This window comes from Cololabis saira, chromosome 15, assembly GCF_033807715.1.
Source record: "Cololabis saira isolate AMF1-May2022 chromosome 15, fColSai1.1, whole genome shotgun sequence".
NCBI lineage: Eukaryota > Metazoa > Chordata > Actinopteri > Beloniformes > Belonidae > Cololabis > Cololabis saira.
Window position 1 is genome coordinate 18955979 of NC_084601.1, and position 26363 is coordinate 18982341.

The following is a 26363-nucleotide window of genomic DNA, read 5'->3' on the forward strand; positions in this document are numbered from 1 at the left end:
ATATCTTCGCATTCTTATCTCTATGGTAACGGCTGCCAGGTAACCGGAGAGTCGTCGTCCTCTGTTTACACGGTCTGCGCATGCGCGGAGATGTCAGCTGGGCACCGAGGAGAAAGCATCATGGCGGCTTCCACTCTCGGAGTACAGCGTGTCTTGCGGCGAGCGATGGTCCCGTCTTTAGTGGTGATTTTAGGAGCTACCGGGACCGGCAAGTCCAAGCTTGCCATCGAAATCGGAAAACGGCTTCAGGGAGAAATAATCAGCGCCGATTCAATCCAGGTAGGACCCACGTTGACCGCAGGAAATGCGCAGAAAGTCCTTGACACCGCAGCCATTATGCCCAAGATGACACCGAGATTGTTGGAGTAACACGACTGTAGAGGGATAACTAACGTGTCAGTGCGGGTCCGTGGATGTAGATCTGATTGCAAAGGAGCTGAATGCTGACTATGTTGGCGTCGATCAAGCTGAGGATTTCCAGGACGTCAGGTTTTACCGCGACAGTAAACGATAGCAAAGCGGTGCGTCAGAGCATGAAAAATACCATATGCATGAATATTATAACGTGATTTTCCTTGTGCAATCGGCAGTTAAAGATGTCATAGATCGCAACCTGCAGGAAAGTTCACCTCCGATGTGTGAAAACGACAGTTTATTATGTGTGAGCGGCATTAGTGTGGACCCTGCAGTGAAAAAGGCAATTTAAGAAAAACAACTAGAAGTTAAAAATAATTATATATCTATAAGTGCATTTACTGTATCCAAATAACTTGATAATAACAGTGAGGGTTTGACTGTAACACAGTATTTCTGGCAGCTGTGTCACCACTGACGTAATCGCAGCCAGAGATTTTCCTCTACATGTTCGAGGCCTTGGATAGATTTCACTGTAGCTTAGATTTCTACCAGAGAGACAGAGTAAAAAGGTTAACATGTTCCATTGCTACAAGTTTGCAAGCTGCTCAAGTAATATGACCAGCTACGTGCCATGCAGATGTGGTTAAAGACTGGAGAGATCTTCAGAGAGATGTCAGTGCTGGCAGGGTTTGCTCATTTCTTTTAGATCATTTAGAGAGGTGCTACATCAGGTAGATAATTCATGAACTGTAATTCACCAGCTGGGGTTGCTCAACATGATAATTCCACATGTCTATCATCAACAGGTCCGGTACTTTGCAGCAAAATATTTCCTCTTCTCTTGGTTCTACAGAACTGTCTCAGAAAATTAGAATATTGTGATTTTTCTGTAAGGCAATTACAAAAACAAAAATGTCATACATTCTGGATTCATTACAAATCAACTGAAATATTGCAAGCCTTTTATTATTTTAATATTGCTGATCATGGCTTACAGCTTAAGAAAACTCAAATATCCTATCTCAAAAAATTAGAATATTCTGGGAATCTTAATCTTAAACTGTAAGCCATAATCAGCAATATTAAAATAATAAAAGGCTTGCAATATTTCAGTTGATTTGTAATGAATTCAGAATGTATGACATTTTTGTTTTTTTTAATTGCATTACAGAAAATAAAGAACTTTATCAAAATATTCTAATTTTCTGAGACAGTCCTCTATGTGCAGAAACAAGCAGTTTCCTGAGGTTTCAGGATGATTATGATGTCTTTCCACCTTTGTTCTCTGATTATACTCTTCCATTCTTGAATGTGCATATAAGTGTAAGTGTTTCATCGGGAAAGCTGGCGTGGTGAAGCACCACAAGGTTGTTTTAACATTATTAGTATTGCTTCTAATGTGAGAAAAGTGCAGTTTCAGTAGTTCATGACATGTCCATTACCATCAAACATCTACCATCCTACAATAATTCACCGAGTAATGCACCCGTGTATAATTGCTTACTTTCTCAAAACTGAGCCTCAGATTTATAAAAAAAAAAAAAAAAAAAAGGATATGCTCATTAATGTGATACCATAAAAGTGACAATGTTAAGACAAGCTTCAAGTTGGCCGAGATGGATGATAGCATAAGCCTTTTTCAAAGATCAGGATTGTAACATTAATTGCTTCTTCAATCTGTTACAGTGAGTCGAGTGGTTCATTCACAGATCGTGGAGCAGTTTAAATGAACCCCACTAATGAGGCAGACAGAACAGAGTTTGAAGTGACCTTTGATCCCTGCTGGTTGTGGTGACACTGACAGTTAGTAAAACTACCAGGCACAAAATAGAGGGGCAGGTGTTGGCACTGATCTTCAGCTCTTTATAACCGTGGTTCTGAATGAAATGAATCCACCAGAGATCCACTTACTGTAGCTTTAGCCTTTTCAGTGAACTATATTAACTAAAAATCAATGATGTGTTACCCACGCACGGCGTGTGTTACTCCAGTAACAGTTGAAGTGCAGTTCACAGAGCATACATCTGAGTGTCTGAGCTGCTGCATAGTGCTCCAATTATAGACACTTTTCCAATTCTTTCCTCATTTTATAATTTCTCTGCATTTTTGTGACAAAGGCAAAATGATACCAGAGTAACATTACAGTGATATGGGCAGGATTGGTGTTTGCTCGCATTAAACTGTGCTGCATCGTGGAGCTCAGATAATACACCTAAAAAATTCTCAATACAAAATTGGTAATAAGCAACAACAAAAAAACCTGCAACTATTTAGTACATAGTTCTCAGCTTTTCAAATGTTTTAAGGAAATTTTGTCTACATTTTGTCTAACTATATAACACGTTTCCATACTCATCAATGAATTAATTTTTTTTTTTTGGTACATTAACAATAAGACAGGAAGTGGTTTCCTAGAGAAGAAGAACATAAGCCAGTGTCATCTAATGTGTAGTGGTGAAGAAACAATTGTGTGTGTGTGTGTGTGTGTTTGTCTGCCAAGCACTAACACTACAAAAGCTCTTACGCTTATCTCATTTGCTCTCATCTGCCTTGCCTTTTGATTCTCAGGCTCTGTTGCTACAGCAACCATAGGGGACGCACACAAAAAGAAAGGGTTGGAGACTGGAGCATATCCGACCTGAACTTGCATACATAAATGTAAATACAGTAATTCCTGTTGTAATTCCAGTCAGGCACATCTGGCAGGGATTTCTTGGAGTGCATCTCTCGCTAGCTAATCACCTTTCTCCTGCCTCAGCACCAGCTTCCACCCCCCTGCTAAGTGTATTGTCCTTGAGTGCGTCCGTCCCTGTGGGGAGTGCGTCCTCCAGCAGTAACCTGGTAGTGGGTAAACTGGGTTATGCTAATAACATTTCAGCCCAGAATATCTCCACAACCAGCAGCTCTGGTGGAAAGAAACAGTGGCCTAGTTACGACATGGCAGCTCAAACCACAATCTCCACAATCTCTTGCCTTGTCGCTGCCCTTCTATTGGTGTGTCTGTGTGTGTGTGACAGCAATAGAAAGCCGGAGAGACATGCAGACATGGAGTTAGTGAGAAAGAGACTGCTTATGTGAGAATGAGGCTGTGTATAGGCTAGAGCTGCCCTGTGTTGTCTTTGGGATAGGAAACAGTCTGGTCTTGTTTGGGAGAAAGCAGCATTGTGCTGAGCTGGTGCATATTCAGCGCCGTGCTATGCCGGCCCAGCAGCTGATAGTGAATGGGTACGCTGTGGCCACTGGGAAGTGTCTATTGTCCTGGGGAGAATTGGTTCCCACACTCCCTAACACTCCTATTGTATTATTGTCACCCCCCCCTGCCCCTGGCCCATGCCCCCAGCCCACAGTTCATTGGACATGCAAGGGGATATTATTCACTTATTAAATGAACATGCTATCTATGGCACGCACACATACACACACTCGCACACACAAGTGCATCACTGTACTGTCAGTGAATGGGGGAATGCCAAATAGTGTAAATAGGTGGTTCCCAAAGTGGGGTCCAGGAACCAGCAGGGGTTTCTTAGCAACGACACCTAAATAGAGCCCGATTTGAAGATAATGCTGTCATCTCACCTGTTCGAGGGAAAAACATCTATGTCTGCAAGTCAGAAGTCATGTTTCCCATCACCTCTAGAAATGCTCAAAACCTAAATCTTGCAAAAAAAAAGAAAAACAGCCTGTAATGGAAACACCTAGAATTTAAAAAAGAAACAAATGCCACAAAAACCTTTTTACACTTCATGAGGGTTTTCAGATATGTCAATAGTCCGGTTTAACACAAAAGTGTAATGGAAAGACTTTTTGTCCCACATTTGCACATCTCCAGCATCACTGGATGTGACGTAGTTACTCATATAACCAAACTATTTGACCTAAAAGAAAGAGAGCCAATTCTTGACCCGCTATGTGTGGACAAAGGAGGAGACGGAGAACGATCATCCACGGCCTTCGTCTTCTGTTCACTATTTTCACAACAGCAGAAGCGACAGTCGCAATAGTTTCTCCAAAATAAAATAATTTGTTCCATCTTGTTGGAAGACCCTTTTCTTCCTCTTTGTCTTGAAAAGAATCGCAGGGCGAGATTCGAAGAGAGTTAGGCTCATAAAAAGTAGTCTTCTGGGACAACATTTTATGTGCATTACGCTCATACGCAAAACTTAATTCTATGGAAACACTGGCTGCCCACTGGCCCCCAGTACCTTGCTCCACTTTCAGAATTTTTGCTTTTGTTATCTATATATATATATATATATATATATATGACATATAGACTTACATACAGTACATACACCCACACACACTTTTCTGAATAAAATGACTCTACGGCCGTGTATGGTATGGTAACGTCCAGCCTGAGTGATCAGAATATAAATACACAGCTCAAAGCAGTAACTTAATACCAGGTCTAAACATGACCTACAAGCAAAAGTCAGTAAATGATGTGACGTCCTTCAGAGCCAAGCGCAGAATTAAATCTATTTCACAAATATATTGATTAGGATTCTTTTCCGTTTTAGTTTTAAGCAAGTTGGGTTTATTCATTTTCTTTTAGTTCCACAAAGAGAATAAATATAGGTGTCATTAAAATGAGACAAAAGGTACCTAAGACTATTGCACAGTACTGTAAATTACTAATTTAACTTTCACATTAGATATGCTCATTTTTTTATATCCTTTTAACCCTTTTAAATCTTATTCGTTCTCATTCATTCTTAAGAAAATCGTAACATCTCCAACAGGCCGGGGTTTAAGAAACTTGATGAAGTCCCACTTCCACCTGAAACCCCTCTGTTAATCCTACAGCACGTCTTATCGCTGTCATTCTGCCCTCATACACATCCTGTACCAGTTAAATATACTTTTCTCCTCATGGAATACCACAATTCCTGTCTCGGCACACTGTTATTCACTCTCTCCCAATCTACAACGACACTGTCTAACTCCTTCTGACCTTCCCTGGACTTCCCCATCACCATTCTCGATGCAAACTCTACATCTGTAGTACCCTCTGTTTGCATGAAACCAATTGCTGCTCAAAAATTGTAATCACTTTTCATAACCAAGCTTCCACCACTGTTTCCCAGATCTTCTATGTGCTGCTCAATAGTTTATACCTCTGTCGTTGCTATAGCTCTGAACATTACCCTGCTCTGGCATCCTTGCTTTTAAAGATGTTGTTGAACATCGTGTGTACTACTCCACTCCCATCTATCCTAGACGGTTAACAGTTAACCATTCTACCCTTGTAAAACATGCTTATTTTTATCCAGGTAAAGTCAAGTAGAGGGGAAAAGAAATATGGAATCACAATTTGTAAAACAATCACCGGCACAAGTCTAAATTTGCTCACAAGTCTGCAGTTAAAAAAGTGCTTTTACGTTAGTGAGCTAGAGCACCTGAATGAAAATGAGTGACAGAAGGCAGTTATCAGCTGACAGTGATAAGGGCAGTAAAACAAGAAAGTAATTCAGCTGAAAATGACAAAAGTACAAAAAATGGGAACATTGTATAAGGAAAATGTAGAGGGTACAAGGAGGCCAGTGGTAAAGCAGTGCACCTTAAAAACAGAAAATGCACTTTGCCAGAACTGAAAAACAAATGAGCAGAAACTGGACTTCATTTTTATGAAGAAGCTGCAAGAAATCAATTGAAAGATGTGAAGGAATATGTAAAACATCAGTAACGCTTGAACAGAAGAGAACAGGGCCACAGCGGACTGAGGAGAATCAGAGATGGAAGTGGGATGGCTGAATGAAAGTGATAATCAGGGATGAAACGCAACTCTGTTTTGTGGAAGGATGTGCTCAATAACAAGACCAAAAAACAGTCCAGATCTCAAACTGATTCCAATTTTATTGTGGAAATTGGAGGGAAAAAGGATCCTCCCAACAAAACTGCTCATCTTTCTACTGCTTTGTGGGGAAGCTGGAACTTGTTGGTGAAAAATGTTGTTTTTCATTAGTGACTCAGCAAATTCAAGCTTTGTGACGAAGTGCAACAAAATTCTAATGATGTTTTCGTTTCCCTCTTAGTTTTGTGATTCCATATTCTTTACCACTGCATGAAAAAAGGCCTTTAATAACGACAGTTTGATGTAGTTTTTAAACTTTCCAAAGGCAGAACATCTATCTGTTCAAATAAAATATCTGCTGAATCCTGTAACACTCTCCAGGGGCTTGTAGTGTATGTACAAACCAAACTAGACAGTTCTCTCCATTTCTGCACGCTGTTCATTTGAAGAGGCATTCCCATGCTTGGATATGTCTGCTCATTTTCAGGATGTAAGATGTAAATTTCTATCCACAGTGACCCTTTTATAGTGTAGTATGCTTCTGCCTTTGGGAATGTACTTGGTGGATGTACATTGAGGGTCAGCATCAAACCATTGACTGTCACTCCTAATTTATGATTTTCCCTGCCTTTGAAAGAGTCATCTTTCTTGATTCTGGAGGAGTGTGAATCCCAAGCGTTTTTAATGCAAGTGGATGGATATTTGTGTATATTCAACAACGGACCCCAAGTTGCAGTTTACTAGCTGAAAATGCATGACTTAATTGGTTAAATCAGACACCTGATGAGCTGTAGCAGATAGATTATTTGTTAATAATCTCAGAAGAGAGAGGGAGGGAGATTTATCACAGCATTACGTTGCATACCAGCCGCAGTTATTTGTAATGAGGAGAGGTTGCTGTGGGTGCTAACAGAAAGAGGGGAGCCAAGAGATTCATGTGAGCAGAGCTCAATCTGAAACATGAGAGCAGTGGTGATATATGCTGCATGTTCACATGTACTGTATTATACCAGTGAGGCGTAGTCTGTCTCCCTCCTCATCTGTCCAGAGTGGACCATCCATGCTTGCAGGTCATCATGCACCGTGCAGCTGTAAAGCCCTTTGAAGCAACTGTCCCGGCAGGTGCGACCAGTTTAATGAATAACCGCCTTTGCATATTACCTAGTAATGATGCATTGACCTAATATCTGACAATGCTGATTAGACTTAAATGATTTGTTTATACTGTGTGACGTAGTCTTGAGATATTTTTGAGGTTTCTAGTTCTGTTTTGAATGCTGTACATTCAAAATCCCAAAAGAGACCAGCAGTGTCTTTGCATTTTTAAGCTAACTTCTGTTTATGCAATTTTTAGTCGGTCATTAATATGCGTGTTCAGATTCATTCATTAGAATTAATTTCCCTTCAGGGATTAATAAAGTGGTTTGAATTTGAATAACATGACTTGCTGTTATGTAATCAGGAGTCTTGAGGTCGTTGCCCTTTTCAAATGATCAGATTGACTGCCAGTGGAGGTTTGCGCCTCACAGTATCTGGTTGTCCGACTGGTCTCTAAAAGTACATTTTATAATCAAGACACATGTGAAAAATTAGACACAACCACACACAAAATAGTTAGCAAATGGAAAGAAATAAACATGGGCAGCGGTTCGTGCTGGGATTTGTTCAGGACTCAAATGAAAACAGAGGAAGCCCAAGTACATGGATAAAGAGGTGGGTTAGTGCACACAGGTAGCAGAGATTGAGAGAAGAATCTTTTTAATGAAAAATTGTTAGTCTGCGGTTTATGTACTATCAAGTTTCCCTGGAGCACTTGAATGCAGCTGAAAAGTGTTTTAAGTAAGCAACGGTGCTTGGCAACTTTAACTGATGACAATAGCAGTAACGGTCATCAATTTTCTGTCTCAACAAGGTTTTAGGATGTGTAGTTATGTCGCATGGGAGAAATTAATGAAAAAGAAATGTTTACCTTTTAACAAATCAATACTAGAGATTCACTTCTTTTTCAGATAGCTATTGGCTGCCTCTCAAAAGCTAATACCTTTTCTTGAATATTATAATTATTATTGTTCTTATTGGTATTATGTGTAAGGTTTCATGAGGCAGAAGTAAACCGCAGAACCTATTACAAGAGCAAAAACATATGCTTAGTTAATAATACGTTTAATTTAAATGTATTCTAAAGGTATGTATTTGAATAGATCAGATAGCAACAAATCAGTACACCATTCAATCAGCCAATTATTGACCCTTTTTCTGAAATAATGGGCATGGGTTAAGCCTTTCTGCAGGCAGCCCTGCGTTGTTGTACAACTGGCAGTCACCCCTTGTTTAATTCAATAAACTTAATTTAATATTTATATAAGAAATGTTTTAGGTGAAGCAAATTGGTGCGTCATTTTTAAATGTGTATAAACTATTGTATGGATGGAAAATAATAACATTTGGATCAACAAAAGAAGATGGAATAATAATAATGGGTAATAGTAAGCAATAAAGGGATAGATTAAATAAATCGGCCATTGGCTACATCGATTTGTAAATAATGGCACTGGCCATAGAAAAACCCTTGTTGGTATGAATTAAATAATTGAAATGGAAGTACATAAACCGCAGAAAAATACCATTCTAGATGACTGATATGAAGAAAAAAGGAATTTTAAATTGATTCTATTTATTTACTTAGTTTTGGATTGATGTGGTCATCTTGATATCTGAACACTGAATTGCGTTAGCATTGACCCCTGATACAGGCAACTGATCAGATTGTCTCATCTCTTATTTATAGGACAGCTGCAACAAAAAGCCTTGTAGAGTTATGCTCCTATTGAAAGAAAAACTCAAATCAATTCTCATTATCTTCCCTCCAAGCAGAACAGTATTGTCTTGTTTGTTAGCAACTTTCTCACGCTTGCATGTCAGATGTATTAAGTAATAATTCATTGTTACCACAAAATAGATTGTTACACTGAAGGGTGTAAAAAAAACAAAAGGGAGCCTGTGATTGTGCGAAGGAGGAGAGATAGTTGTTGCAAATGAGGGAGGTTGTATGTCCGATACTAAAGGGCGCTCAAAAGCCCTGGGGGGCCATTTACCAGGTTGTGCACATGCACGCACCATTACTTGAGTTGGTGTTGCGCCCGCAAGTGTCGGTGGCCAGTGACCTTTTGCTTTATAAACATCTGAAAGGAGATGCCACGGCTTTCTCTTCGGGACAACGTGAGCTGTGAAGAGGAGGATGATCTGTCAGGCGTACTCATTTTTCTGCCTGATGTGAAAAACAGGCTGAACAGCAGGGAAGCTGTCAAGTGTCATCTTGGTCTTTATAGTCCCATTAGAGTGGGGAGAAGGGGATTCTGGGAGCCAAACGGCAGAGGGCTGAATTTCTTTTTTGGTTGTAAATTCAGAACATGACATTCAGGTCGCTGTGATTTGACCAGCTTAAGTAGTGATTGGGTTGCTACGCACACACACACACACACACACACACACACACACACACACATGAATCAACACTAACAGCTTAATTGCGTATGGAGCACATCCTGCGCTGAATAACTGCACAGATATGTGTTGCATCCCTTCTTCCACCTCTTTTTCTCTCATTTTAAATCCACCCCGCCCCCCACACCCGCCCCCCACACCCGCCCGTCTCTGTATCTGTCTGGTGCGGCTGTGACCTGTCTGGGCTTTGACGTATTTGTTAGTATTGCGACTCAGACAGTGCTGCCTCCCACATCCAATATGTGATACATCTTTCAAAGTCTTTTTGTTTTTTTCTGTAAAGCTAAAGTAGAAGTGATGAAGAAAAAAAAAAAGAAAAACAGGAGAAGGTGGCGGCTCTTATCTTCATTGCGCGTAAGCGTCTGGATGTGTTTGAATTACAGTGTGCGGGTGTGGTGATGCGGTCAGCGCTACAGTAGAGCAACATGGGGGAGGAGGGTGGCAGGGTGGAGGGGGAGGAGGAGGAGGAGGAGGATGAGGATGACGAGGGAAAGAGGGGATGCTGAGGCTACGGCATGAATGATTTATTAGTCTGGCATTACTGGGCCATTCCCCACAGAGAAACAGCAGAGGAAGATGGAGAGATAAATAGTTGAAGCATAGGAGGTTAGTGCCTTGAGGGGAAGAATAGAAAGGGTAAGATGGAAAATGGGCATTTCTAAGTGTAACAGAAGAAGGGATTCGGACAGATGGATAAAAACAAAAAGCCGGGGATCACAACCGGGATAAATTTCAGCATTTGTAACCAGTAGCGACTCATTACATGTGGCCATTAGGTTGGACCTCGAGCATTTGTGGCATTAGATGTTTCTTTCAGTTGGATAAAAGTGTTAATTTCTCGTTTGTTTTCCTATTTTTGCAAAACAATAAGAGAAATAAAAGCATGGAAGTATGATTTAGACCAACACAAGCTCACTGAAATCCAATAGCTCGCACATATTAGGGTCAATTTAAGTTATGTACTCCTGAATAAACAGGGACACGCTGATTCATTTTAACCTCCCAGCGCAGGGCGTTGAGTGGCACCAATTTAATATGAGAGCGTTTGAATTGAATAAAAAATAGAAAAAACCACATTAGTCGTTCTCCTTTTACAGAGTTGGTCGTGTGGTCTAACATCAAGGGTCGTAAAGACGTTATCTGCAGCTTAAGCATTAAGAGGTGACACTTTACTCGTATCCGTAGACATCCCATCATATCCAGCTCGGCTGTCTGAAGGCAAGTGGAGCATTTGCGCACACACGGGAATAAAATCTGTGTCTTTCAGCTTAATTGAATCGTGGTGAAATTGGTTATTCAGTTGAGCGTTTTGTCGACTGTCAGACTCAGAACGGAGCGGCAGCATCTCAGCCGGTAAACTCTCCTCACCCGTCTACCTTTATTTCACCCTCTCTTGTCAGAGGAGGTTAGAATAATGATGACACAATTTGTAGACAGCTATGAGACCCGAGTCCATTCTCCAAGTGCACCTTTTGAATGAGCAGTATGACTCTTCTGTACCATTAGTGACATCGCTAAAGGGCTCACTGAAGCGACAGTTTGAAAGCAGTTAGCCAAGTCGTTATCTCGCGTTTCCCCTTGTGTGATCATCCTCATTATGAAATTGAACTGGAGTCAAGTGGTTCAGGGGTACAGAAAAAGGCATGACTAAACATGTACATGCCTCCGTAGCTTCTTTCAAACTTTTTCAAGGTCTTTTTCTCCAGCAAAGCCTCACCTGCCGAACAATTTAGCACCTCTGCCGTGAAAGCGCATTTTTAACTGAGCTGATACCTCAGTTTTCCAGGAAATGGATTGGAATCTAATGCCTTATTTGCATGTTTTTTTGTTTTTTTTTTCTTTTTATTTAACCTTTATTTATCCAGGAATAATCCCATTGAGATTAAAATCTCTTTTGCAAGGGGGTCCTGGCCAAGAAGGCAGCACAATAGGTCCACATCAGTTACACATTGAACAACATTGAACAACATCAACAAAAGATACATAAAAAACAGCTAAAACAGTTTGGCATTCACATCACTACAGTATAATCACTCAATGTTTGATAAAAGAACATGTGCATTCAGTAGTCAGATAGACCTTGATCCTAGCTTTAAAATCTACCAAACTTGGGAGATGATCCAATTTAAGATGACTCTGTAATTTATACCAGGACGAGGGTGCAAATGCTTTGAAGGCCCTTTCCCCAAAAACAGTCCGCGTACGAGGAATAGTGTACATTATCAATCTATCGTGCCTGAGACTACAGCTTTTGGTGTTGACTTTAAGAACCAAGAGAGAACACAAATAAGGGGGCAAGTCACACAAGATGGCTTTATAAAGAAAACAATACCAGTGTTCCCATCTACGATTGTGCAAAGAAGACCAGCCAACATTCTCGTAAAGACTACAGTGATGAGTATGAAAACCTAAATCTGTTACAAATCTTAGAGCTGCATGATACACTGAATCCAGCATTTTCAGGGAGGAGAGATTTGCATGCATGTATAAGATGTCACCGCATGGGACTAGTTTGACCTGAGGACCTGCAGCAATGTAAAAACCATGGCGATCCCGGTCTATGTTTTTCATCCGAGAGGTGAAGGCTGTTTACAGACACTAATCATGGCAGACGGATGGCTGCCAATGTTGCGTGAAATTGTTAACAAACACGTCAGCTGATAGTCTACGAGCATGACAGTAGCATCTAAGATAACACTGAATGGTGAAAAGTGTCTGATCGTATTAACATGTTACAGTTTGACAAGTGAAAACCTGAAAGAGATATCAAATATAAGCCCATCCTTCTTGTTCAAATATGGGCGCCGAAGACATCAAGGTGGGGACGTTCAAATTATGAAATCAAAGCGTCAGGATGGCAATTAAACTTAAACCAACATTATTTATTTCATTCAGTGGCTGCTACATAAGTCAACGTGTATGGAGGTCTTATAATAAATAAAGTATATCTATCTATAATTATTAGACAGTTACTCTCCTTTACATCTGATCTAGCTGCTTTAGGGAACATTTTTCTCAATTTTCACTGATGCAGCATGATCTTATCTTTATTTAGTGGGGCATAAAAGGAATAAAACACAAGGAAAATAGAGCAGAGTATTCTCCTGGGTGTTGATGAGTCATGAGACGTTACTGTATGGAGGTTCAGAGCTTCTGTGGTTGTCAGTCAGGCTTGCCTCCTGCTGATATGAGATGCTATACACGTGTTCACTGGTAATATGCAGAAGTAAATTGTCCTCCACAGCTTCACAGAGGATTTCAACCCGACTTTGAATTTCTTTTTTTCCCAACTCAATAAGACAATATGCAAATGCTTTAAGCATCACTGATAATTGCAAGTAATGTAAGTTTTCTGCTTCTAAGATTTCCTTTTGTCGATCTCTGCTAGTGTCGTAGCAAACAACACATCTTTACTAATCCAGCGTGTGTGTGTATTCTTAGGCCACGTTTACACGTAGCCGGGTATTTACAAAAACGGATATTTTCCCCTCTACGTTTTCAAAAATATCCTCGTTTACACGGACCCGCATGAAAACGCTGTTAACGTCATGCCAGCCAATCAGAATCCTGGAAAAAACATCAACAAATGACACGTGTAACTTCCAGTTAAAGCTGATTTATGGTTCCGCATTACACCAACGCAGAGCCTACGGCGTAGGGTACGTGGCGATTTAACGCGGGACCATAAATCAGGCTTTACTTCCAAGACGCTACGAGAGTCTTTCGTTTGGAGTGACAGAGAAGTGGAGTTACTTTTAAGTGTGACTTTAGAATATAAAACAGGTAAAATCCAAGAAAATATTGACGGTGGCCAAACTAATTGTAAACACAAGTCGCACACATGACGCTGGTGAGTTTCTGGTGCATAATGTGACGTTCTGAAGCCTAAATCTCCGTTTTCCTCCGTTTTCCTCCGTTTTCCTCTGTTTAGACGCAAACGTGAAAACGGAGTTTTTGAAAATCTCCACTTTGGCCGGAGTTTTCAGAAATGATCGTTTTTGGGGGCTTTGAGCTGCGTTTTCGTGTAAACGAACGGCCAAAACGCATGAAAACGCCTCCGTTTTTGCTCTGTGTAAACGGGGCCTTAATTTATTTGGAAAATAGCAACTATATTGTTTACTTGTGTGTCTGTGTCTCTCCTTTCTCTGTTCTTCATTCTCTCTGTCTGTTTTCTCTTTTCCTGCTCTGCCCAGCTGGTCTCCGGCAGGAGGTTCCCCCTTATGATCCAGGTCCTGATCCAGGTTTCTTCCCTCCTAAAGGGGAGTTTTTCTCACCACTGTTTGGTTTAAGGTTTTTCTCCCACTAGGGGAGTTTTTACCCTGCCAGTGTTTATGTTATGCTATGCCTAGAGACAACTTCTGTTTTAATAGATGCTACATAAATAAAATTGAATTGAATTGAACTTTCTCCTGTCTTGTGGCATCTTGCGAGCACATGAATGGAGTGCAGATCGTGGCCCACCATTGTGCCGGTCCTGTGAAAGCTCCGCCGCGTCTCTTCTTCTGCCCTCTCTGCCCTCTGTGGGTCCTGTTTGTACGTCTGAATGAGTGTTTGTTCTCTTTGTGTCTTTCACTCTTCCTTTCTGCCCCCTTCCCCTCTCCGACATGCCCCCGCTCTCATTCATGTGGCAGAGGAACAGCTGTCTCGTGCGAGGCGTAAGGCCGGCCCGGCCTGTGCGGGCTGCAGGCTCTGCACGGCCCCCGAACACTGAGCTCATTGTCCCGCGCACATGCACGCTCTCCATCCACTCACACCCCGGCCACATGCTCCCGTCCATTCACAAGCGTTTTACACGGGACACGGGGAGGAGAGGGCGGTAGCGCTTGAAGTTCATCAGTGGGAATTACATCTTGTGGAATCAGAACAGCTGAGACGGCGATCCTGCTCTCTCAAACACATCCTGAGGGATCGCTGAGGGAAAACACTTCCTAGAGAGTAAAGAGGGATGAATTGGTTCCCACTTCTTACCGTCCACTTCCTTAATTCATGAAGACGCTGCACATTATTTCAAAACCTGCTAAGTGGATTTTCTTGTTTGGTCTTCAGATTGAGTGAAATATGACCAGCGTTAGCTGCAACAAGATAACCCACTCAGCACCAATCAATCCTTCCCCGTCCTTTTCTAATCCTCTCGTCTGTGTTGCAGCTTTTTGCAAGACGGATGCAGTTTTCTTCACTAATTCTGTTATTTATTTAAAAGGCGTGCCCTGCTGGTATTGACTTTTACTGGCCGTTTACTAGGTTTCTTTGTCTCTTTATTAAAACTGGATTCCTCCACTTACAGTAACATCAGTAATCGTCCCGTGAAGGACGCCAGAGGCAGCAGGTTGTGTTATTTATTTGGTAGCTTTATTTTAGCTCTTCACTTTAAATACACAATGAATTTTGATAATCTATTACGGCTGCACCTGACTTGCACCTGTTTTACCCCGTAAATGCAGATGTTATGGTCTTATGTGGATGGACGAACCTGTAAATGATTACGTCGTCGCACTGATTCGTCGTGATGGGCTCTTCTGGATCACTTCGCATCCTGAGCTGAGTCACCGAGCCCGTGTCATGTCATCGTCACCGGAGGATGACACACACCGGCGTAGCGGTGTTGTCAACAACAAGATTGATTTGAAACAGAAAGCACTGCTGACTTAGTGGTTCTTGGTATCGGCGGTTTCTGCAGCCAGCATCTGTGTTTGATAATAGCGCAGCTGCTAACATGTGCAGCAGGAAAGCTGCTCTGAGCTGTATTAAGAAGAACCTGCTGCAGAGATGAGTCCCAGTGAGATTTCACGTGTGCATGACGTGGTGATGTGTTACAGTGGTGGGATGTGAATACAGATCTTCTCTGACACTAGCTTGCAACGCTGCTGCGGCTGCAGACTGGTTCTGAAACAGCGTTTGGAGTGAATATGGATTAGTCGGGATGTAACCTCAGCCTTTTGGAGCTTCTTCGTGTTCGGCACTCTCAGCAGCCTGCCAAATGATCCGGTTGCTGTTCCCTTGTATACATTGTAGGTGTTCCCTTCCCAGTGATTCCATCATTACTAAATGGAGGGTAAAAAATGTTTTTTTTTTTTTTAAAGGCCACGGTGATGCATTTATTAACCCCTCTGAAATAAAATGATGCACTGAGCAGCGAAGCAACTTTTTTCTGATTTTCCCTTTGTTAGGGGTTATTATCATGTTACACGTATTGATTTGGTATAGGTTTTACATTGGATGCCCTTTCCTGACACAACCCTCCCCGTTTACTCAGGCTCCAGACCCCTCTAGTGTCTGGGGCAGTAGGGGAATGAGGGGTCAGTGTCTTGCTCAAGGACACTTGAGCATGTGATGGGGCTGGGGATTGACCTGGTGACCTTTGGGCTGGAGGAAACTGACTCTCTCTGCGGATGATATAATACCAACCACAACCCAAACAAATCATTTAGGTTTCAATACAATATCACTATTCCATTGTGAGACCCGATTGTTGCATATCTTTTCAGTATGCCCCCCCCTCCCCAGCTCAGATCATTTCAACTATTTACTTGCTCGTTAGGATTCTTCATGTATGAAAACATATTTTCTCGGTTTCCTCCTGGAGATGTATAAACACCATTAGCTGTGTTTATTTACATCTTGAGCTTGAACATCAGTGCAATTTGTAGCTTGTTTCCTTGGCTGGAAGTCTTAATTTTATTTCTCCCCCTCCTCCTCCCACATGTTCCACTCCAGTGGCTATTTTCATTTTTCTCATTTACACACTGGGTTTTTTGTTCTGCCTGCGTTTTACTCTTGGGTCTCTTTATAACCTTTAAGGGGGAAATCATATCATTACAGTCTCATTTTCCACTCCATCTTGAAAGAACACATGAATGTAAATCAAAGTGATGTTACATAACGGGCATTAGATGGTCCTGCTCCCGTGGTGGAAAAACGATGGTTAGGAGCTGCGTGGATGGGATAGGAGACACTTGATTCATGCTTGTGAGGAGAAGAGCTGCCCGTCAAACCGTGGGAGGATCTCATCATATGCTCATCACATGATGACGAGACAGGGATTTACAGGAAAACTGAGAGCAGGACGGATGCTAATAGGAGTCCTTGTGTGTTTTAAATAGTGTCTTTTCATGGAACAAAAATGGGTTTGAGCTCAATAAGATGTGTGACATCATCCTTGCTAAGTTTTTTTTGTAATACACAGACAAACATCAGTACATCTTCCACCCTCTCTGGATTTATTCATCTCTCTAATCATCAACCTCAGTCAAACTATTATCCTTTCTTCTTTATGTAAAGAGTGTGTGTGTGTGTGTGTGTATGTGTGTTTGTGTGAGTGAGTCAGGGTGCATCCTGTTCTCTGTAGCAAGTACACAGCGCCCTTCTGTCTCTGTCTTTGTATGTTCATGCCCTTTTATCTTTCAAAAATCACTCCAAATCTTCATCCTCCTTGATTTGCTCCTGGTCCCCTTCATCCATCCGCCCCTCCTGGAACCCAACCCCCCGTTGGCTGACAGCGGTGTCGTGCAGAGGAGCCATGAATAATTTATGGACCCGGAGTCGCTCTGCCCTACCCCATTCTGCTCCCGACTTTTAGCGTGACACAGAGCCGGAGAACATTCGGTGATGCACACGCAACCCCGTCCCCCCAACACGCACCGTCAAAACGGTATAACGAAAGGCACAGATGAAGAAGACCAATTAAGATTTTCCCAAAAAGACATCCACCCATCCATCAGTCCATCCATTAGGGATGGGCGGTATGGACTAAAAAATGTATCACGATAATTTCTGGCATTTATCCCGATAACGATAAAAATGACGATTAAAAAAAATACCAATTCAACTCCACTTTTGTAACTATAAATCTATCTCGCTCTCAGATCCGCCATGTTTGTTACACAAAAACGTATCAACGGGAGTTTATCTTTCTTTCTTTCTTTCTTTCTTTCTTTCTTTCTTTCTTTCTTTCTTTCTTTCTTTCTTTCTTTCTTTCAGGCTCATCTCCTTCCTTCTTTCCTCCTGTTCTCTCCTTCCTTCTTCCCTTCCTCTTTTCTCCCTTCCGTCTCCCCTTTCCTTCCTTCCTTCCTTCCTTCCTTCCTTCCTTCCTTCCTTCCTTCCTTCCTTCCTTCCTTCCTACTTTTTTCCCTTCCTTCCTTCTTTCCTCCTGCTCTCTCCTTCCTTCTTCCCTTCCTTCCTCATTTCCTTCCTTCCTTCCTTCCTTCCTTCCTTCTTTCTTTCTTTTTTCCCTTCCTTCCTTCTTTCCTCCTCCTCTCTCCTAGCTTTTTCCCTTCTTCCTTCCTTCCTTCCTTCCTTCCTTCCTTCCTTCCTTCCTTCCTTCCTTCCTTCCTTCCTTCACGTACGTTGTGCATGGATTTACCGCAGAACCATAAATCAGTTTTACACAAAAACATCATCAACAGGAATTTATCGTTTTTACCGCCAGATGACAAATTCTTATCGTGAGGATTTTTTTTGACGGTACATCGTGAACAGTAAAATATCGCCCATTCCTACCATCCATCCATGGATCCTTCTGTCCTTCAGTTCATTGTTTGTTTTCTTCCCTCCAAATTTTCTACCTTCTGTCATTTGTTTCTTCCTTCCTTCCTTCCTTCATTTCTTTCTTTCCTTGGGTCCTCTATTCCTTATTAACTTCCCCCTGAAAAAAGGAAAAAGGACACCGCAGACAAACAAGACATCATATAAAGTGTAATCTACGTTTATGAGCAAACACGAGCAGTATTTAGTTACACACTGGTCCCTTGACACTTAACATAGTGAAACTTTTATTAACACTTGTTACCATCCCTGAAGTGTGTACACACACTCACCAGTTAATTGGTTGGCACTTCACTAAGGCCTAATAAAGTGTATATTTGCTTTAGTTGTCCTGGGAGGATAAGAAGGGGGAACTTCGTCTGATACGCTACAAGAAATGGAGAAATAGTCCTGATGTCAGTCCTGCTCGGACCCCGTCCCACCAGGAACATATGAGATGGGCCGTTCCTGCACAGCATCTGTGTGTAGGCCAACCATTCATGTTTGCAGCTCAGAAATCAAATCACTTAAGCTGTTAGGAAAACTTGACAAAACCCTCCTCGAATGAAAATGTACTTCACGTTTAATTCAGTCGGGATTGAATCTGTTTGTTTTTTTTTTAAAGAAAGGATAAAAGCTTTTGTTGTTGTGCAGTGTTTAAGTCAGGCGATTAGGTCTTTAATATGTCATTTGTTAGCCAAGTCTTCAGACTAACTCCCAAATGCTCGAGTGTTGTTTTTACAACATGAACGAACAAAGGAATGAAGTCACTCTATATTTTAACTTGTGAAGTGATGGAGGGGGGTGCACTGTGGAAAAATGATGTAAATAACACCACAAAACATCCACTGTGGAGAACAAAAGTGATTAGGTTTTTTTCCTCTTTAGATATTTAATGTTTTCTTGGGGTTCAGTCGTCTGAGATGTGACAGAGTGGAAGTTAGTGAAAAGGTAGAAGATTAAAGGTGAAAAAATATCCAGATGTAATTTATTTGTGAGGACTTTTAAATAAAAAAAAAAAAAAGTTTGCTTTATCATTATTGATTTATACTAAACTACTGTATGCCAGAGTGGATTCTGAGCATCAATTTGTAAAGGAAATAACATTGGGATCAATTTCCTGCTAAAAAAAAGTATTAAATTGCTCCACACTCGGTTCTCTTACCACACCTTATCTGCACTTTTGCTTTCAAATCAGCAGTCGAACATAGAAGGACACCTTTATGTCCAGTCCTCTCACATGACGGTGCAGCTGTCAACACACCTCACTCTTCATTCATCACGTTTTCCTCAGATATTCTCCAACTTCTTCACACCCGTGACAAAGTGCTCGAGCCGATCTCTTCTTTCTCTCCTCCACTCGGACACCGCTGATGCATGACTGTGATGTAAACTAAATGTGCAACGATGTCGGGATCCCCACCACACTAAACGTGAAGGAGAGCACATTTAACCAGATTCATGTCAGCGGACCAAGACAACCAAGTCAGGTTTGGGAAGCTTATAACAACCAGACGCGCAGAACACGGGAGCACGTAGCTCTGAGGGCCCCGAGAAAGCCCAGAGAAAACGTTCAGCATCTGCGTGTGGGAATGAAAATCGCCTCAGACTGCTGTGTGACACCCAGCTGTCACATTCCACGAGCCAACCCCCCCCAAACCCCTGGTCCCATGGTAAAAGGAGAGAAGATGTGTATCATTAATGTACAGGATGGGGCGCTCAGCGCTCCGCTCTGCTTCGCTGTAACAACTCTGCTTTCACTTTCCTATTAACAGATTTCAATCTGGTGTCCGGTTTATCCGTTGGCAGGTGATTTCACAGCATTGTCCAGTTTTATGCTTCTTTTTTTTTTCTTCTTCTCTTTGATACTCAGGAGTCCCTTTACTTTTCTCCCTCTGCATGATATTCTGTGATTCTGTTTCTGCCAAATGTTGCATATTTTACTGCTCTACCTCTATTTAACTCCCTTCATCTCCTGATCTATCCTCTGGTCTTGAGGCGTTTGGGCCCGGGTTTATGGGCTCCTCTGTAGGGGTGGGCAAAAATATCGATATGGCAATATATCGCGATACTTTTCCAGCTGATTCAATATCGATATTCAAAATTTGAATATCGATTTTTTTTCCCCCCCCCCCCATTATATCACCCAGTGCTCCTACCTAAGTGACAGTCCTGGGCATTGCCACTCTCTACCAACCCTGGGAGGGCCCTGCACTGAGCTCAGGTTTTATTTCACGTTTTATTTGTATAATTACAATTTTATAATTTATTTTTTATATAACACAATTGCCTGTCCTTAAAAAATGAAAAATAATGGACAGAGTTTTATTTATTTATGGATCTATATCTATACTGAGTGATCACTGTGCCTGTCCTTGGTTTTAGTACCCATCTTTCTTGTGTTTATTATCATTTGCCACATAATTAAAGCAACCTCATACTAAATTTAATGTTAATTTCATATGATGTAAATAATATGAAAAACATATACAAATATGTTGTAACTTTAGCTTGTATAGTTATAATAAAACATTGTTTTGACTCAGTTTGTCCCATGAATTGTCACTATAATCTGATGAACGTGCAACTCGGATTTTAAGATCCATCACTATCATCTGATGTACATATATACAACTTGGATTTTAAGATGTGTAATGCATTTTTACATTTTTCGGTGAACTATGTAGAATATAATAATCGGGATATTGCATAATCGGGATATCGCAATGTGTATCGTATCGTGGCTCAAGTATCGTGATGCGTATCGTATCGTAAGGTCCTTCCCAATACCCACCCCTACTCCTCTGTGTCCCCTGCAGGTGTACCAGGGCCTGGACATCGTCACCAACAAGGTGACAGACCAGGAGCAGGCCGAGTGCAGGCATCACATGATCGGCTTCGTGGACCCATTGGTGAGCAGCTACACGGTGGTGGACTTCAGGAACAAAGCGCTGGCGCTGATATCCTTTGGGTGCTCGAGAAATCTACAGTTAAAGCTGGCAGATTAAAACGTGCCGTCTCGGTAGGTCTATTTACCATCCGTTGTAGCTCATTAACTGCTCCAAAGTCACAAGGGGCCCGTCATATCAGTCTGCTTGTAGAGTCTCCGGGCGAGTTGAACACGTTGTAATCTAGATGGTAAACATAGATGTGTCAAACAATGTTAGCGGGATGTACCGTTTTACACGGTAACTCGTAACACCATAATCAAAAAGGACGTTGTTTATCCGATGCTGGGTTGATGCAAACGGGTGCATGACCATTAAAGGTATTGTGACATGAAAAACACATTTTTCTTGATTTTTTGTGTTTTGTAGGGTGTCTTGACATCAATTACACCCAAAAAACAACGAACTTTTAACATTCAGTGTATTGTGTGCTTTCTGGGATTTTCCGCATAACTATGCAAAAGCGGCGCACCTGGTTTGGTGGCGGGCCGTGACGTCAAGGCCCGCTAAATCACCGCCCCCTCCACCCAGCTCCCTGCCTCCTCTCCTCTCCAGCGCACCATAAAGGCTGATTTATGGTTCCGCGTTACACCGACGCAGAGCCTACGGCGTAGGGTTACGCGGCGACGCGCACCGTACGCTGAACCCTACGGCGTAGGCTCTGCGTCGATTTAACGCAGAACCATAAATCAGGCTTAACACGGAGCTGTTTAGAGCCCCCTCTGTTCTCATCACCGGAGGAAAACTGCTAAGAAGACCCGCGGCCACTGACTGGACTTAAGATAAGGCGACACTGCTGCTTGCATGCCTTTATTTTTATGATTGTTTGCTGTGGTTCGCCCTGCTGCTTTTCTGTGCATGCTTCGCCTGTCGCTCCCGGCTTAACTCTCCGACGCCGCTGTGAGCGTATGGTTGGGTTGGAGGAGGTTTGGAGGAGGAGCGGAGCAATGATGACAGGAAAGGGGGGAAAGGAAGCATTTTTCACGGCGCAAAGAAACACTGTAATAAAAAGCCAGGAATGGAGTACTAGAGTGAAGTTTTTCTTGTTACACTCTTTTAGACACATTTGAGGGATGTTGGCCAAGACTTTTAATAGTGTTAAAAGCATGTTAAAAATGATGTCACAATACCTTTAAGGATGAGGAAGTGATAACGACTCACTGTTGGCTGAGCCGACTGTCAATCAATCATATTAGAGATAAATGTAATGCTTTATATAAACTCCCCTGGCGTGGTACAAAAAAAATGTCACGGGGGGTGAAATCAAACAATTGAGACTAAAACCTTGTTTTTTTTTAACCCGGCTTTTAAATATGTTTTATTTCTGTTCTAAAGTTGAACATTTTAACAAGCAAATCAACGAAGATCGACTCACGTTTGCAGCCAGCCTCGGTCAGTCGAGGAACTCTTAACGTATCCTAGTTCTGCGTGATCGTCAATGTGGAAGTCAATGGTTGGGGCTCGGGAAGGCCTACCGATCGTTTTCAGACCCTGCGTCGTTCTAGATGTGGGTCTGATCCAACAGGCTGATCCTTTGCTTGAAACAAGATGAAGTGTTGAAAAGTGTTGTTGTTTCTCTTGGGCGATACCTTATTCCATGTGTTCCTGCTAGTGGTCGCCGCAGGGGGAGACTTAAGTGGGGTTTGGCTCTCGCTAATTGGTCCGGTGGTATTTATGTGCGTGTGTAGATCTGCTGTGTGTTTCTGCAGATGTGTGACTGAACATGAGAGGCGGGAGACCACTAGACTTGGGATTTATAGAGAAGCGTGTCTCTGGTCTGCTTTCACGCACGGACAGAAGATCTGGGGTTTTATCCCAGCACTGAAGCCCACATGGGCTCATCTTTGTATTCCTTGTGAACCGGTGAAGAAGAAACATGCTAAAGTGTTTTGTAGAACCTCAAACGGGTTTGAGAGACGCCTTATAAGTGTGGGCGGTCACACCCTCCTGCAGATACTAGCCGTCACACAGATGTGGAGAGAGGAGGCGATAACTAGAGAGTATTAATAGATCAGGGTGGCATCCGCACACAGACACACACACACACATGCATGCTCATCTCTCCTTTACACACACACACACACACACACACACCAGTGCGGCGAGGGGTTGCGGTAGCTCCAAGAATAGTCTCAGTGCAACGCGAGCCCACTGGTGGGAAGAGGGAAAGATGGGAAGAGATGAATACAGAGTAGGAGGAGAAAAAAAGGCGACGTGGAGGATTTTCACCGTAGAGCAAAAAAGACGAGTGTCTGAAAGTCAGAGAGAATGTTAAGTTGGAGAACGCAGGACCTAATGAGGCGTCGGCAGCGATCAGCCCCTCTCTCAGCACACCATTCACATAAAACCCTCCGGTGTGACTCAGCCCTCCGGTTTTCCCTTGCTTTGATTTGACTTGTCTGTGTTCATCCTCACTCCCCTGCAAAGCACAGAGACGCAGCCTCGCGTGGGCGTATGTGTAAGTGAAAGGAGGTGAGTGACGATGCCTGATGGGCCTTTATCTTGTTTGAGTGGTTATTTGATTATCCCAGAGTGGAGGAGGGAGGGGAGGGGGGGTGACTCGAGGGAGGGAGAAGGAGGAGGAGGAGGAGGAGGAGGAGGAGGAGGAGGAGGAGGAGGAGGAGGAGGAGGAGGAGGAGAAGGAGGAGGAGGGAAAGGTGCAAGATGAGAGAAGATGCGACAGAGAATGACACAGAGGAAATAAGGTGTGGCACACAAGCCGCCGTCCGTGTGACCACAAAGATCTGCTTTCCACTCTTTATTTCTTTGGTTTTTAAGTTTTAATTTTAATGCGGTATCGAACGGATTAGCAGAATTTAATCTCATCATTTATATTTCATTTTACGACGGCAAAAATGACTCCTTAGATTTAAAATCCTTTTAATGAAAGACAGACTTTCCAAAGATGGGCAGCAACTCCGTATGCAGAAGCCTACAGAGACAAACTCGGCAGTAAAATAGCCGGGAAGAGACATCAGACCTCTGAATAATTCATCATCGATCATCACAAGAAACAAAGTTAGTACACGTGTCTGCATCCAGTAAACATCATCTCAAGTAATAAGTCTCAGGAGTGAGATGGGAGCGCAGACAGACGATGGCTGCAGTAAAGTGAAAGACAGCATTCATTCAGGGCTCTGCTCTAATATATGTGGACATTACAAAGGAAGAAGAACATCTGGTCCTGACCAAGTCTTCCAACAAGATGTGCATTTAACCGCAGACAAACAACAACATGACAGATTACATAGTGTTATTAATTATTCATGAAAGGTGGACACCTCTGTAAGAGCTGCAAAAGTCAGAACTTTCAAAGGTTTGGTCTGGGGAATTGTGTGTGTGTGTGTGTCTTAACGCAATACCAAGGAGAGAAGACATCAGCACGTATCATAGAGAAGCGATGGATAGATAGATTACTCTAGAAAAGGCTATAAGACCATTTACAAATAACTTTCAAGCCATCATTCTGGACTTGGAAAGTGGACCTGGGTCAGGCTGTTTAATGTTAGAAGAAACTGCAAAAACAAGAACTACATTGTTGGGTTCTGTGCGAGGGCGTAGGTTTGCATAGGGACGGTAGGGACATAACACTACCAACTTTTCAGGAGGCTGAAATTGTCCCCACCAACCTTACTTGCATTATATAATGAGTTCAGATATAAAGGTAATTTAGATTGTCTTCCCAAATGTTGTAAGGATAGAATTGACCCTACCATTATTAAGTGAATTATTTTCATTATGTTCAGACTTATATTTACCCCTTTTCACTTGCTGAATTTGCCGGTCCATTTTTTTTTCCTCAAACGCACGTTTGATTGGCTGATGACTTGACCATTTTTTCCATAATTGCTCAACCCACTGATGCATTTTAGAGATGAAAATAAGGGAAAAGAAGGTGAAGGAGACAATCAATTAAAGCAATGTATTACTCTTGTGGTGAAGGACCATGTAGGCTAACATGTAGTTCCATATATAGGTTAAGTAGTAGTTAAGAGATTATTAATAAGTTTGTATTTATTGTGTATCTTAATATAATTTAAGTTATGTTCAAATATTGCAATTTAAATTGCTAATAAAATCTTGGAATATTCTGGAAGTTTTCAAATGTTTCTTTAGTAGTTTTTGAAAACAAAGGTTTGAATGGAACCGTGTATCAGGTGAACCAATACACATTATACACAGTATAAGTCAATGCAGATTTATTTTGCATTGATCATTTAGCCTCTCAATTAATTAGGTTCATATTCGTGACAAATGTAGCCCTGACCCCCGTTCACCCAATCTGTTTGGTCTTATTAATGTCCCGTCCCCAGTAAAAAGTGTACATGCAGGTTATGCTGTTATATTGTCCCTACCAATGTTGAGACCAAACCTACGCCCTTGGTTCTGTGGGCCCCAGTTAGCTTCATTACAAGTTCATTATAAGTTCATTACAGTCATAAAAAGACTTCAGTCATGGATCCTTTGGAAGTTTGATATAAACAATATTTCCATAACTCAGTGACAACAAAATAAATAGTGGATAGCCCTTGGCGTATGAAGATGGCTCCTGAATCTAAACAAAAAGAATAATTTAAAAAAAGAAACTAATATCACAGTCGACAACTTGTTGAGTGAAAAGACGGCTGATACTTACCTTTTGATACTATTTCTCTGAGAGTAGCAGGCATCTGCAGCAGAGTGGAGATGACAGGCCGCTTGCTTTTCTCATTGGATTTGGACTCAAGTTTAAATTTATCTTCCATTATTTCACCACTGGGAAGTAAGAGGTACAAAAGAAGTATTTTAATACAACATTTGTGGTGAGATACCGACTCTCTCCTTACGCCCTGAAACGATGTTGAGTGGGTTTGATCTTTGTGTTTCTGGTTGTGAGCTGGCTTGTGTGTGTGTGTGTGTGTGTGAGGGAGAGAGAGACGGAGAGCCTTAATCAATCTTGTACCTCTTACAATGACAGCAAGACTGCCTGAAAACAGGGTATAAAGCAGTTTAAGTTGATTTTGAACCGTTGAAAGTCAAGAAAGCAGAACCTGGGACCTTTTTAAATGCTGCTGTTAAAGTCAATTTTGTAATGTTAAACTTAGGGCTGGGCGATATGGACCAAAAGTCATATCTCGATATTTTCTAGCTGAATGGCGATACTCGATATATATCTCGATATTTTTTCTGTGCCATAATTGGGGTTTCCCCCAAAGCATTATAGCATAGCATCTCTGTTAGCTTCATTTTTTTCTGAG

The 26363-nt window shown here is 41.9% G+C and overlaps 1 protein-coding gene across 2 annotated transcripts in view; it reads left to right on the forward strand.

Annotated features, from left to right (window-relative positions):
• The first annotated feature begins 112 nt into the window (after positions 1-112).
• trit1 (tRNA isopentenyltransferase 1) overlaps positions 113-26363 on the forward strand; it is a 49898-nt gene continuing 23647 nt past the window's right edge. For both annotated transcript variants that reach the window (XM_061741937.1, XM_061741938.1), the window contains exons 1-2: positions 113-279; positions 20998-21138. In XM_061741937.1, the coding sequence (XP_061597921.1) occupies positions 121-279; positions 20998-21138 (300 nt within the window). In that variant the 5' untranslated portion in view covers positions 113-120. The remainder of the gene's footprint in view (positions 280-20997; positions 21139-26363) is intronic.